At 35.7% G+C, this 16,222-nt stretch overlaps 1 protein-coding gene across 2 annotated transcripts in view; it reads right to left on the reverse strand.

Annotated features, from left to right (window-relative positions):
* Positions 1–16,222, reverse strand: part of LOC127556638 (zinc finger protein 713-like) — a 53,388-nt gene that overhangs the window by 9,038 nt on the left and 28,128 nt on the right. The window contains exon 4 of one of the 2 annotated variants that reach the window (XM_051989907.1): positions 9,387–11,902. The exons of the other annotated variant lie outside the window; for it this stretch is intronic. Coding sequence (XP_051845867.1) covers positions 11,868–11,902 — 35 coding nt within the window. The 3' untranslated portion in view covers positions 9,387–11,867. Of the gene's footprint in view, positions 1–9,386; positions 11,903–16,222 lie in introns of those variants that run through there. 2 annotated transcript variants of the gene reach the window in all.

The raw sequence follows: 16,222 nt of genomic DNA on the forward strand, positions 1-16,222 counted from the left end.
CTTCCTAACCTTCCGCTAATGACTGTCTTCTTTAGAATAAATGTTAAACTATGTTCGTCTTTGCTTTCTTTAATTTTATATATTAGTACTTTTCCTCCCATGAATCTCACCATTATCAAATCCCAACCAATTACAGAATTCCCTGTTATTTATTTAACTGTTTATCTGTTGAAGATTGAAATTAATATTCAGGAAGCTCAGAAATTAGTAACTACTCTTGTTCTGCTTTGATAGAGAACAAGCTCCAACAGATTATTTCCTAATTGACTTTTCAGTCTAAACTATATTGTTTTTTCTAGTAATGTTTACTCATCCAAAGTTATTATCCAGGCATGGGTTTGGTCCTACTGAGTCTTATTAGTATTTATGAAATCAAATTTGCTTTCTTGGATTAGGACCTTTTACTTCATCTTATTGCCTTAATTTTGTGTATGTATATTTAAGTTTTAGTTTGATTCCTTTCTTATATTTTGTCAGCTTTGGTTTTTTGGATGTCTCAGATGCCATTCTTTTTCTTTCATTAAGTCTGATCTTTTTATATCTAGCATAGTGATAGACATTGAGTTTTCTCTATTTCTAATTTGAATCATTTTGATGATGTTATAAGACATCAGAAAAATACATTAATATCCCTGTCCGGTAGCTTGCCTTTTTGTATTTGTTTTTTAAACCATGGTTTAGAAATCCAAATCCCATCCTCAAAGTCTTTTTTAGCTACGAGTTTACTTTCTAAGTCATTTTTCTGCATCTCTTGTCTCTAATGAGAGAGCAGAGAGAAAAATATCATCTGCTCTAATGATCTCTCTAGTTTCTTACTAAAGATTTCATAATTGGAACTGCTGTCTGGGTTCCTTCTGTTAGTACTATTTGTGCCTCTGTGATTCATCTAAAGTAGACTTTGGCGAGTCTTAGGTACTCTTTTATGTCTTGGGTATATGAAATGGGAAAGATTCCATTTTTGGTTCTTACCAAGTTAACATACAGCTGATCCAATATACCTAAGTACTGAGTCATTACCCACTACTGCTGTTGTTTTCCTTCTGATCATTAGTAGGTCACCTTTTCACTGATAGCTCCAGTGTTGTTGTTTATTTTACTTATTCCTTGGAGAACAAGTGGGTGCTTTCTTGTTAGAGCAGAGAACTCTTTCTCTTGGGAAAGAGTTGCACATTTGCTCTTAAAACACACACACACACACACACACACACCCTGAATGTTTTAAACTCTCAGTGTCTCCTAGCTGTACCTAGTTTAAACCTTTTAAAGAAAGGGGTTTGGAGTCTTTCTCCTTGATAATTTGTGATTTAGCATTCCAAGAGGAAACTTGGATAAATGGGGAATTGATTCTTACAGATGCAAGAGGGGTGCTTAGAAGCAAACAAGAAGCATTAGAAGAGAAACTGGAACAATTAGGGGAATCAATTTAAGGTATTAGTTTATGCTTACAACTATTCTGGGATAAAAATTTGTCTACAGTTAGAGCGACAGGATAATGTAGATTATTTTGCTTCAGGTGAATTAAAAAAAAACAAAACAGGTGGAAATTATAGCTTCAGACATGGCAACAGTTAAAACAAATATGGTTAAAAGAGAGAAAGTAATCTCTTTAGAGACAGTATCAATACTGAATATAACATCAGCATCAAATAACAAAGTATGTGAAAACTTAAAAAATATAACCATAAGGAGAGAAATGGTATAATAATTGTTTCCAACATTTGCATAACCCTTTGAGAACTAGTCTTAATAATTGTTTAAAATAATTGATATGGTCAACTTTTAGAAAAGTTGGATATAATAAACCATAGGCAATTAATGAAGCCTTTATATTCAGCTTTATCTGTCACCTTTGCAAAATTTGACTAGGCAAGGGTTTGAAAAATCCATGAAATAAAATATGAAATATTTTTATTGATGTAATTCAATTCAATTATAGTTCACTAGAAGAATTTTAAGAAAATTCAAACTTAAAGCTGAATAATATAATCTTAAGGAATTAAGTGAGTCAAATAGCCAACTATTAAATTTTATCAAATAAAAAAAAATTGATGAAACTTTGAAAGCTAGAAGCCCTTTCCTCCTCCTTCCCCCAAATACAAATACCAAAATAACAATTCTGCAAACCAGAGAGAAGATAATTTTTACATGAGATAATAAAGCTAGGAAGCTTAAAGATTATTAAGCTAACTTAAAGACTAACAAAATACATAAACCATTAGCTAGTTTGATAAAATCAAAATATATTTTAAAAATTCAGCAGGTGAAGAAAAAAAGTTATTTTTATTCCTATTATTTATCAACAAAGCTGATACATGGATGAGGATGAAAGAGCATGGTATAAGAAGACACTGGATTTACATGGATTTGAAACCTGTTTCAGACCCCAGCAGTAGGATTCTGAGTAAGTCACTCTCTGTGCTTTGGCTTCCTTTTCTATACTATGAACACTTTTATAAAATGATGTGATTTAAGATTAAGAACTTGAACAAGTCATAAGTCCTAAAGGAAAAAATCTAGTCCAGATGGATTTTTGTGCACATTCTATCAAATACTCAAAAACCAATGGAATACATGAAACAATTTATTTTTAAAAGATGAAAAAAAAAAAAAGAGTTTTATCAAACTAATGAGAGAAATATGGCCCAGATACACAAACCAATTGGAAGTTAGGCAGGAAAAAACCTATTAATACCTATTAATATTTGTAATGAATATTAGATGAAATATTAGCAAAGAATACCATATAGTCAGAAGACCAGATTGGATTTATACAAAGAATTCAGAGCTAGTTTAATAATAGACTGTCAATAATCAAAAATCAAAATTCCTTGATTATATCAAATACAGAAAAGATTTTTAGCAAAATACAACACATGTTAAAGACATTGAGAAACAGGATCATAAAGTAAACAGAATTTTCTTAATATGATAAGCTTTCTAAAACCAAAAACTGACATTATCTCTAGTAGAAAAACACTAGAAGCCTTTCTAATTAAATCAAGAATAAAACGGGAATATCAGTTGTCACTGCTTAGCAAAAAAACAAGAATATTGCTATTTTGGAGATCACATGATTGTTTGCTTTAAAAACCCCTAGAGATTAAGTCAAAAAATTAATTGAAACTAATGATATGATAGCATACACCTACGATATCAGCCTTTTCTAATGAGGGCATGTCATGGTGGATGGTCCTGTGCCTGTATCTCCCATGTTAAGCGATCAATTCCAAAGTTTTTAAGAGATACTTGTGTTGCTTTTTCTGACCACTATGCGAGCTCTTGACCTGTGTGAGCTCCGTAAAACAGTCTTTGGCGAGTATACTTTTGGCATTCAAATACCAGATGGGTATATAAAATCCTAATCACTCTACTGTGTATAATTCCACATCACTAACTGCCTTTCAACATGCCAAATTGGCTTTCTCACCATGTGCGAAACAACTCATAATTTACCCATACTCTCCCTACTGTTACTGATAAAAGCATCACCATCCTCCCTGTAGTTCAGGTTTAGTGTCCTCTCACTCTTACTCCATATGTCCAATCCATAGCTAAATCTTCTAGTTTCTTCCCTATGACATAACACTCTTGTATAGGTCCCCTTCCCTTCACTTACAGAAAGTAGTTCGGACCCTGATGACTTTTTTCTTGGATTACTGCAAGAGTATTGTAATTAGTCTCGGACTTTACGTCTCTCTTCTGATCTATCCTCTAACTGCCAAAATGATGTTTATAAAGCATATATATATCTGATTATGTCATGGCCCTAAAATGGCACTTTATTATCACCAGAATCAAATAGAAAGCCTTCTTTAACATTTAAAGCTCTTCGTAAACAGTCTTCTATGTTTGTTTTGCGCTAAGGCAACTGGGGTCACACAACTAGGAAGTGTTAAGTGTCTGAAGTCACATTTGAACTGAGGTCTTCCTGACTTCAGGGCTGGTGCTCTATCCACTGGCCATTTAGCTGCCCCTTCTCTAAAAACATTTTCCTAATCCATACTTTACTCCCCTTCAAATGCTCAATGATCCAATTACACTGACCTACATGTTTTTTCTCAGACATGATACTCTATCTCCCAGTTCCATACTTTTACATTGTTCTCTATGTTTAGAACTCTTCCTTACTGCTATGTCTTGGATATCTGGCTACATTGACTTGGCTCAAACACTTTTTTCAAGAAGTCTTCTTAATACCCCCCAAATTCTAGTGCCTTGCCATCTGAGATTATCTTCAATCCACTTGTATGTTTTATCTTCTTATTTACAAGCCATCTCCCCCATTTTATTGTGATCTTTGGGGGCAAGGACTATTTTGGCCTTTCTTTGTATCCAAAGCACTTACCTAAATCTTTGTTAACTGACTAGATCAATAGTCAAAACTACTTTTTACTGGTTAAAAAAATGGAAAACTAGATAAACAGAAAAAATTAGGTGGCCAGGAACCCCAAATAATTGAACATAGCAACTTAATCTCTTATAAGCAAGGACATAAGCTACTAGGGTAAGAATTCTTCATATTCTTAACTATAACCTAGGAAAACAAAAGCAGTCTGTCTCACACTACATGCCACAAGTGCTAAATGGATATATTACTTAAAAATAAAATGTCATAAAAAAGCCAGAAGATAAGGGAATACTTCTCACAATTATGACTAGTAGAAGAATTCATTAAAAGGATAGAAATTATCCTAGAAAATGGGCAGCATTATTTATATAAAATTGAAAAAGTTTTATATGAGAAAAAAAACTATAATTAGAATTAGTAGGCAGCTAATTGGGAAAATTTTAGGGGCAAACATTTTAAATTTTAATAATACACTATTTTTCCAGTTACATATAAAGATGGCTTTCAACTTTCATTTTTATAAGATTTTTGAGTTCCAATTTTTTAATCTCTCCCTCCTTTGCTTTCTCCTCCCTCTTGCTAGCAAGCAATCTGATATAGGTTATATGTCTAATTTTTAACATATTTCCCTGTGAGTCACATTGGGAAAGAAAAATCAGATTAAGTGGGAAAAACCACAAGAAAGAAAAAAAAAAAAAGGTGAAAATAGTATGTCTGAATTCACATGTTCAGTCTCCATAGTTCTCTCTTTAAATGTGGATGGCATTTCTCATCCAAAGTTTATTTAAATTGCTTTGAACCTGGGACAGCTAGGTGGTACAGTGGATAGAGTACCAGCCCTGAAGTCAGGAGGACCTGAGTTCAGATTTGGTCTCAGGCACTTAATACTTCCTAGCTATGTGATCTTGGGCAAGTCACTTAATCCTAATTGCCTCGGCAAAAAGCAAAATAAACAAAACAAAAAAAAAAAAAAAAGAAAGAAAGAAAGAAAGAGAGAGAGAGAGAGAGAGAGAGAAAAGAAATTGCTTTGGATCATTGAATTGCTGAAAAGAGCTAAGGCTATCATTTCACTCAGCATCAGTTCAAGTAAGTCTTTCCAGGCTTTTCTGAAATCAGCTTGGTCATCATTTCTTATAAAACAATAGTATTTCATTACATTCATGTACCATAACTTATTCAGCAACAAAAATTTTGACAAAGTTTATTATTTAAGACATAGTGATAAAAATACATAAAAGAACAAGAACCATTCCCTTATAGACAATTGGTAAAAGAAAATAAATTCAAATAAAGAAATGTAGGTTATCCACAACCATGTGAGAAAAGAAAGTGCTTCACACCAGATTGGCACAGATGACAAAAGATTAAATGGCAATTGGAAGAGTTCTGGAAGTAGAGGTACACTACTACATTGTTGGTAGACTACTATATTAGTCTGACCAGTTTCGAAAACAGGTTGGAACTATACTCAAAAGGTTATGAAGCTGTGTGAACCTTTCGATCCAATAATGCCAATGTGTTTGAGATACAGCACCGAATGGTGGATTGAGGAGAGCAACTGGCGCCAAATGCTGGGGTTTGCTCATGTGAAGAATTCAAAGCGCGTTTCCAGCAAAAAGTAAATTTATTTATGAGAAGAGGTTACCGATAAAATGAAAGATACAGTAGACACCAGAAATGGTAAATATAAAATAGATTTGGGAGAACATATAGTTAACAATGGGAAAGCCAAGTTCCCTAGTGGAACCCACAATTGACTAGGAGAAAGGGAATGCAGAAACATGCCATTAGTACCCTAAAAAAGTTAGCTATAAAGAGAAAAAAGATACCATGAGACATGGGGGAGGAGATGGAAGGAAAGAGACCACACGTGGGCTAACCCACAAGGGCTTCAGCAAAGATAGCATGGGTCATGGGGAAATTTATGGGGGGAAATTTAACTTCAGAGTTTTGACATCTAATTGGATACAGTAAGGTGAGGTTACCTAAGACCTCCCTAGGAGTAGGTGGGGCTAATCCCCATCAGAGCTCTTCCCTGCTTGCCTTAGAGAGTTATCTTATCAATATTTATCAGTTGGCTGTTTTTGCCAAATCCACCTAGTTACCCAACACCTCATCAATGCTACTATTAGGCATATTCCCTAAAAAAACAAAGATGAAAAATATATGTACAGAGTGTCGTCAAAATGGTGTTCCCTGCACGTGGGAAAGAGCTGGATAACTGTACATAATTGTTCCACAAGAAATGAAAAAAAGATTAAGTAAATGCTGCAGACTGTAGTGAGTAGAACCAGAACAATATCCATGATAACCACAGTAATGTAAAGGAACCCAGCTTTGAAAAACTTCAGAACACAGATTATTAGCATAACCAATAATCACTCCATAAGGCTTGTTGAGGACTTCTGTGTCACATAAGCCACAAGATGGCAGACTATACGTAATTTTCTTCAATCCCCACAACTTCTCAGACCTCCCCCAAATAGAAATCATGGACCAAAGATAAAGCAATTGTACCTGTTTCCATGGTCTATTGTTGAGAGCTCAGGAGTTCAGTGCTGGATCAAAAGACTTTTGCTGAGCTCGCGTATCTCCTAGAACATACCTTTCCAATGACTTTTCATAAGTTCCTGAAATTATTGCACAAATGCCTGGCTTCAGGAGTTTACTTCAAGGGAACATAAAACTTGCCATTAACACGTGGATAAGAGGGCATTGACCAAATCTATTTTTTCTCATATTCTAATAATGCAGTTTGGGGCTATAAAAATTTATATGCTCTAATAATAAACTGCTTATTGCACCCCAACTCATTCTCTCTCTCTTTTTTTTAAATAATAACTTTTTATTGACAGAATCCATGCCAGGATAATTTTTTACAGCATTATCCCTTATCACTTCTGTTTCGATTTTTCCCCTCCCTCCCTCTACTCCCTCCCTTTGATGGCAAGCAGTCCTATATATGTTGGATATGTCGCAGTATATCCTAGATACAATATATGTGTGCAGAACCAAACAGTTCTCTTGTTACACAGGGAGAATTGGATTCAGAAGGTAAAAATAACCCGGGAAGAAAAACAAAAATGCAAACAGTTTACATTCATTTCCCAGTGTTCTTTCTTTGGGTGTAGCTGCTTCTGTCCATCCTTGATCAATTGAAACTGAGTTAGGTCTCTTTGCCTGACTTATTCTCTTGTGAGCCAGGTTGCGGAGTACAGAAGCCTTGTTGTAGCAAGTGACACTCTGCACAGGGACCTGATGCAAACAAGTTGCTAGAGTATTCCTTCAGACAAAAAAACCTCCTTGAAGACTCTGAAAAACCCCATGGAGGGCACCTGAATCATGGTAAGGAGAAAGCTTGAGGAGAAGCCAATGTCTGGTACAGTTTCACTTTCTCATCCATAGGTCCAAGCATAGAATCAGGTGTAACATGGGAAAAGATTTCTAAGGAACTTGACCAAAACTCTGGTCAAGATGTAAAACTTTTAGAGAAATTGGCTAAGAAAAAGAGTTTAGAAATACACAAAAAGGATGTAGGAAATTTTTTTAGAAACACTCGTATCATATGGTGTTAATGCTTGGGAGGCCAGATGGTCAAGAAGAGAAGGTGATGTTGAGCCGTAGTAGCTTTCTTTAGTTCTTTGACAATACCTAAATTCAAAGCTTCAGATGATCTATTTTGTTGCCTTTCTATGACTACTGGACAATAGAAAACGCTGTTTTTGAATTCAGAAGATCTTCTCCCATGGTTCCCAAGAAAGGAACAAGTAACTTTAGAAGATTAGAAATTAGTAGGGGGACAAATGACTGCATATTGTTCTGAGGTAGGACCAGAGCTATTTCTTGTAGAAATGTTTTCACTTTACAAGATCATAAAAATATGCTTAACTGAGCCAGAAGAATTGCAGGAAGTTAGAAATTTTGATTTAAATTGTCAGAAAGAAAGTAAGCAGACACAGAAATAGGAAGAATGGCCTAGTCCACCTGTGGTTCTGCCTTAATCCTATCATTCTATCGATTCCCAGCTTTAGTTATCTTGCACCAACTAGTGGAGCAATAGAGGAAGCAGCTCAAAAACCAAAAGACTTGGAGTTAAAAAGCTTCACATCAATCCAAAAAACTTTTCAGAGTGAAAAAGGAGGGAGAAGATCTGAATTCAAAAACACCACTTTCTGTTGTCCAGTAGTCATAGAAAGGCAACAAAATAGATCATTTGAAGCTTTGAATTTAGGTATTATCAAAGAACTAAAGAAAGCTACTACGGCTCAACATCACCTTCTCTTCTTGACCATCTGGCCTCCCAAGCATTAACACCATATGATCCAAGACAGTTAGCAAAGCCACGTCTGTCACCAGGAGAGAATCTCCAGTGGCTGGTAGAATTTGTGAACAAGTACCATGAGCAAGCTATGAATAACATGATGCCCCAGGATACGATAGGAGCAGTTTATGATCAGTTGGCAGGAGTAGAAAACAATGCCATACCCTTCGACCCAGCAGTGTTTCTACTGGGCTTATACCCCAAAGAGATACTAAAGAAGGGAAAGGGACCTGTATGTGTCAAAATGTTTGTGGCAGCCCTGTTTGTAGTGGCTGGAAGCTGGAAAATGAATGGATGCCCATCCATTGGAGAATGGCTGAGTAAATTGTTGTATATGAACGTTATGGAATATTATTGTTCTGTAAGGAATGACCGGCGAGATGAATACAGAGAGGACTGGCGAGACTTACATGAACTGATGCTAAGTGAAATGAGCAGAACCAGGAGATCATTATATACCTCAACAACGATACTGTTTGACGATGTATTCTGATGGAAGGGGATCTCTTTGATAAAGAGAGCTAATTTAGTTTCAATTGATCAAGGATGGACAGAAGCAGCTACACCCAAAGAAAGAACACTGGGAAATGAATGTGAACTGCTTGCATTTTTGTTTTTCTTCCAGGGTCATTTATACCTTCTGAATCCAATTCTCCCTGTGCAACAAGAGAACTGTTCAATTCTGCACACATATATTGTATCTAGGATATACTGTAACCTATTCAACATGTAAAGAACTGCTTGCCATCTGGTGGAGGGGGTGGAGGGAGGGAGGGGAAAAATCGGAATAGAAGCGAGTACAAGGGATAATGCTGTAAAAAATTACCCTGGTATGGGTTCTGTCAATAAAAAGTTATTTAAAAAAAAAGAAAAGAAAACAATGCCAATCCCCAAAGACAATTTAGGATACACACTTCAGGTGTACTCAAAAATAGCAAATTGTGTCATAGGAGCCTGGAAATAAATAATAGTACCAAAAGACCAAAAGCAATCCTTTGTAAAGATAATACAAGAACCTCTAGAGAGCTTTGCAGATTTTGTATTAAAATTACAACTATCCGTTAATAGGATCATAAGTGGAGGACAAGCATCAGATCTTTCACTTAGATAATTGACTTTGGAAAATTCCACCACAGATTATAAAAGAGCTTTTTCTACACTTTCAAAGGATGCTGGAATTGAGGATTTAATTCATGAAAGTGTGGGAGTGAGTGTTGTCTAGTTTAATGAAGCTGTCATGAATGACAACAAAAAACCTAGACAATTTCAAAAGGCCCAAGAGCCTAAAGGAAGTTGTTTCCGATGTGGGCTTCCGGGTGATTATAAGAAACAATGCAGAAATAAGAAGGGGAAGCTATCTAGATCAGTTTTAATATGTCTAAAATGCAAAAAAAAAAAAAAAATAGGGTTCCATTGTAGAATGTAGACATAATTAGAGAAACTTTGTTTGGGGCCCAGCTCCAGGCCCTTCCCAAATAACCCGAGCAGTACAAATTACACAGCACGTAGCCAACAATACCTTTGTACACTTTCAACTAAAACAAAGAAAAGGGGAAATAGCAGAAGGCACTATGGAAAAAGGCAGTATGAATAAAATAAGAGTAGAAAGTATTCCCCTTAGCACAGAAAAACAAGAAATAATACAACCAGAAAATAAAATGGAGAAAAGTAAAAAAAAAAGTAATAACACTCACAGAGGAAGCACAATTCACAGAAATTATGACAGAGCCCATAATTAATGAAATAGCAGAAGGAAAATTTAAGGTAAGAATATTTAATACAGAGCCACAACCTTTTTATATCATCCCTGGAGATAAGATTTTAGAACTATTAATACTATTAGGAAACAAAGAATCAGAAGAAATATACTGGGTCCAAGAAATAGTAGAGGATAGACCCATAATGATTATTGAGGTAGAAGGATATATTTAGGGATTAATAGACACTGGAGTTTCAGTTATAAACAGTGCTCAGTGGTGTAGGCCATGGGAAGCAGAGGAGAGTGGTATCAACATGCAAGAAGTAGGGAAAATAAATAGGCCAGGAAAGAGTAAGAGAAAACTAACTTGGAGAACAAGAACAAGGTATTTTCAACTTTACAAATTATTCTTTCCCTATGGCATTTTGGAGAAGGGACGTTTTATAAGATATGAAAGTCACCATCAAACAAATTTTTGATGAGGGTCACTGTTTAAGGGCTTTCAAAAAAGCATGCCGATAAAATAAATTAGAAAAACACTGGTCCCATTTGGGTTGCGCAGTGGCCTCCTAAATAAAGAGAAATTAATCGCTCTTCGAGAAATAATATAAGAACAATTACAAACAGGACGCCTAGTAAAAACAAATAGTCCATATAATTCTCCAATAGTTGCTATAAAAAAGAAGTCAAGGAAATGAAGAATGTTAACAGACTTAAGAAAAGTAAATGAGACCATGGAAGACATGAGAGCTCTACAACCAGGACTCCAGCAATGGAACCAAAACACTGGCCATTGTGGATTCTAGTCCTAAAAGATTGTTTTTATGCCATAAAATTACATCCAGATGATGTACAATATTTTGCATTTTTCGTACCATCAGAAAATCTAAAGGCCCCCTCATGAAAGATATACATGGACCGGGCTACCACAAAAGATGAAAAATAGTCCCACAATGTGTCAAAACTATGATACTCAAGTTTTAGAACCCATAAGAAAAAGATACCCTAAGGCATACATTATTCATTATATGGGTGATATTTTGTGTACACATCCAGTCAAATGAAAGCTGGAAGAAATATTGGTAAACACAAGGATCAAGATGCAGAAGTCAGGACTTCTCATTGCAGAAGAGAATGATGAGGTATGGATCATGGCAAGAATATGGGTTGGTCTCCTAGTTCTCCAGAACACCAATTTAGGGCAAGTTGGAAGGGAGAAACACAAAAGGCTGTGATAAGAAAAGGCACTTAATTAAAGAGAGAGACACAAGATATTCACTTGGTGGGCAATGTCAAAGAATTGCCAAGAGACATTTTCTCAGGGCTTACTCTTATACAGAAACAAAACAATTTGGGTTTTGCATACTTGAGATAGGGTGTGGGAAAAGAGTCTTTCCCAGGAAATGTAGGTTTTGCATCCAAAAGGTGAATAATGTGTGGGAACAGAGTCTATCCCAGGAAATGTAGATGCTCTTCTGGGCGAGGCTGTATTGTCCTCATCAAGAAGGTTCAAAGGGAGCCATCATATAGTTACCTAGGATGTAAAGTAGAATCAGAATCAGTACAATCACAGAAATTAAGCATTAGGAAGACAAAATTCAGACTCTAAATGATATGTAGAAATTGGATCAGGAATATGATTGGGATTCTAGCTGCATTAATGTGACCTTTTTTAATGATCTCCTGGCCCGAAGTTCAAATTTGCAATCCAAAAGACAGCTAGCTGACTCCTGAAGCATTTAGAAAAGATGGAGGCTAAAATCATGAAAGATAGTATAGTCAGACAACAGGGATCTCATTATAGGATAAAAAATTTTAAGTACAAAATATTCACCTACAGGGGTATTAAGTCAAGAACAAGGAATTACAGAATGGCTATATAAATAAATAAACCAAGTTGAAATATCAAACCCTATCCAGATCTAGTAGCAAATTTAATAAGAAAAGCAAAAAGTAGAGGGATTTTTTTCTGGATAAGAGCCACAGAACATTAATACTCTGTACATTCAGGATCAAGTAGAAAAGCTCAACCAAGGGAACGGAGAATAGCAAATAACATGAAGTATTATAACTTGTCCACTCAAACATGAATCTAATATCTCTATTTTAAAATTCATGGGAAAACAAGAATGAGTAACAGAAAGAATAGTCAGGAGAACACCCATACAGACAACCACGAATGTTTTCACTGATGCAACAAAAGAATAAAGAGCTTTTTATGTCATCCCACACCTTAAAAGTTTTAAACTCTTTAAATAGTAAAAATAGTAAAATCTTGTGGAAAATGTGTGATCTATCTCTCTCCAAGGAGTGCAGGAGTAAATCCTTCAGGAAGTCAACCCACAGACTTATGCCAAATGGGCTTATTCATATAAATTCTTTTAGCAGGCAAAAATTTGTACGTTTTTCCACATTCACTTTTGTCACTTCTTTAATAGAAGAAACTATAAAACATGTTATTGATCACCTATTTGCTGCATTTGTGGTGTTAGGAGCACCTCATCAAATAAAAACAGACAATGGCCATGTATACACCAGCTCTCAGTTCAAGAAATTTTTCCTCGAAATGTAGATCCAATATATTACAGGGATTCCTTGCAACCCCACAGGCCAGGCTATAGATGAAAGGAGGAATTTTGGGAAAACAAAAAAGGAGTGAGGAGGCAATGGAACAACCTTACAGAAAGGTAAATAGATATATGAATCGGTTAAGACTGGCTGAAAAACATTTTAGAAACAGAGATACAGGCAAAATCATAGCAAAATTACCAAAAATTATGTGAAGACAGCAAAGATGGTTGTTGGAAGGGACCAGATAGGATCATAATCAGAGGACAAGGGTATGCTTGTATCTCCACAGATGAAGGAGAAAACAAATGTGAATCCCAGGAAAGAACACGTTAATTGTGGAAGAAAAAGAAAGAGATGAACATTGCAAAGATGCCAACAAAAAAGCCACAAGAGAAAAAGAGAACCAGAAAAAGGAACAAGAGAAGGAAAAAACTGATTCTTGATCTGATCATCACCATGAGTCAACTGCAGCTGGGTAGAGGTAGAGCTGAGAAAAGTTATTGGGCTTTTGTCTCCCATCCCCCATGGACTAGGGTAATATTCGGTGAGAACTTCTTCCAGAAGTTGAATTACAAGGGACGGCTTCTCTGAGGAAGTTATAACAGAATTTAAGTTCCAAAAACAGAAAATTACACTCCTGTACATGGCTTTAATTTCTCAGGTTTAGCTCTTACCCCTCCAACAATTTTTTCTTCTGGCTCCTATCAAGGATGGCGTAAACATTGGGTACAGACAGGTATTAGAGGGCGATTGTATTATGTTCAAATATAAAAGAAAGTGGGGAAAAGGCCCAATAGAACTACAGGATTATAATTGTACAATGAATGAGATTATTCATGTGAATTTATTAATGAACCTGTAACCACTGGAACAAGTTAAATTTACCCATGGTCTGTGGGACAATGCCTTCACAGACCCATCCTTTGTGGACCGTAGAACTCCAAAATGGACTTACTTGATAGAGCAAAATACCACTTTGCAGAGCTGGCAAAATAGCTCTGAGGACTTTACCATCTATCAGGGGTATCCAGTTCCACACAGACACCTCTTGTGGTGTCCAGCTGATATGGACCAACTGACCAACGATATGGAAGCAGCCATGGACAATGTCACTTTGAGTTCTAAAACACCAAAGGGAGACAGTTGGTGGTATAAAGAATCGACATTCTTTGCTTGTTTAAAAGAGTCATGTCTTTATGGTAGGATTTAACACCTCTCTTAGCATTTTGAAATCATGGGACCCTGCAGGACCTTTCAATGCTACAGGCCCATACAATGTTACTTGTAATAATTGCATCGTTACTAATTGTATTTCAAGACTAGGACCAGAAAAATTGATATTTATCATTACTAGACTTTTGTATGCACTGATGCCAGTAAAAATGAAGGGATGGTACAGAACATAAGCTGATCATGTACTACGTGAATTGTAACCCTGGGCAAGTCACTTAACCCCAATTGCCTCAACAAAAATGAAAAAATAACAAGAGATACAACATAAAACCGCTGATCAGAATTTGATAGCTTCAAAAATAGCCGAAAAGATTATTGACTGGTTTAAACATCCAACAATTATTGGCACATGGGTGCATGATATATTAATGTTTGTTGTACTCGACATGATATTTCTTTTTTTAATCTGTTGCTTACCTGGAATATTGAAATTGTTTGCTATTATGACGCCAATGTCCCTCACTGTAAAAAATGTACATGATCGAGTTTTCCATTTAGAAAGCCATGACCGAAAGGTGTAGAGAATTAGGAAACAAAAAAGGGGGAAGTGTTAAGAGCTCAGGAGGAGTTCGATGCCGAACTCATGTTATCGTCTGGAAAATAGCTTTCCACTGACCTTTCATAAGTTCCTGTAATTTTTTGCACAAATGTATGGTTTCAGAGGTTTACTTCAAGGGAACATGAAATTTGCCACAATCATATGGATATGAGAACATGGACTAAATCTAATTTTTTAATGTTCTAATAATGCACTTTAGAGCTATAAAAATCTGTATGCTGTAACAATAAACTGGCTATACTTATTGCATCCTCACTTGTTCGCGTCTACTCAATCTCTTCTGAGCCAGGTTGCTGACTAGACAGGCCATACTGCTTGGACCTCTATAGCCAGTTTGACAACAATTCTTTAGGAGTAAAAAGCAAGCTAAAGGCTAGAAAACTCTAAATGGCCAGTGCTATAGAAAGCAGCCTTGGAAGTGTTGGTGTCAATCCAAAGAACTAAGGAACAGAAGAAGTCGGTCAGGTCACCAGGACAGGATACTGTACATATTGGAGGTTATATAGCATTCTTTGAAGCCTGAAGGAAAAACCTAATATTCAGCTAGGACCAATTCTGACAATCCTAAAGTAAGAATAAATGAGAAACAACAACAGCAACAACAAATAAATACTGCAAAACAAAAGACTTGTGAGACAGAGGAACCTGTGGAAGTTGGAAAAAACATGAAATCACAATACAGTGCTCCTGAATGCTTTAAAAAAGGAATTATGAGAGGAGAATTAATGTCCTCCCTAGCAAAAATAAGGAGCAGAATAGAAAAATTTCAATCTGCCATGGCAAATCTCACCAAAGAAATGAGGGAGAATAAGAGATTGGGAAGACAAACACACAGAAGTAAAAGACAATCTAGAAGAGAGGCAAAACAGGAACATTAAAAGAAAATATGCTCTTTGCAGACAAAACATATGAATCTTGAAGACAGGATGCATAGAGACTGATGCAAAAAAAATTGCATCTAATACGAAAAACCAAAAGTTTTGAAAATGACACAAACCACAATTTTACCTTCAATTACCATAGACTTTAAACAATAAGCTACATAACATTCATAATTTCATATACAACTTATTATTCTTTGTATATTGAAATATTTGTGATTGTGATATAAAAAGATTTTTCAAAAAGAAGGCTGAATTCTGCTTCTGATCCTTACTATGTGTACAAAACATATAATCTGTTTTTGAAAATAATATATCAGACATTGTTGGTGGAATTGTGAACACATCCAACCATTCTGGAGAGCAATTTGGAACTATGCTCAAAAAGTTATCAAACTGTGCATACCCTTTGATCCAGCAGTGTCTCTACTGGGCTTATACCCCAAAGAGATACTAAAGAAAGGAAAGGGACCTGTATGTGCCAAAATGTTTGTGGCAGCCCTCTTTGTAGTGGCTAGAAGCTGGAAAATGAATGGATGCCCATCAATTGGAGAATGTTTGAGTAAATTGTGGTATATGAACGTTATGGAATATTATTGTTCTGTAAGGA

This window comes from Antechinus flavipes, chromosome 3 (assembly GCF_016432865.1).
Source record: "Antechinus flavipes isolate AdamAnt ecotype Samford, QLD, Australia chromosome 3, AdamAnt_v2, whole genome shotgun sequence".
Classification (NCBI taxonomy): Eukaryota; Metazoa; Chordata; class Mammalia; order Dasyuromorphia; family Dasyuridae; genus Antechinus; species Antechinus flavipes.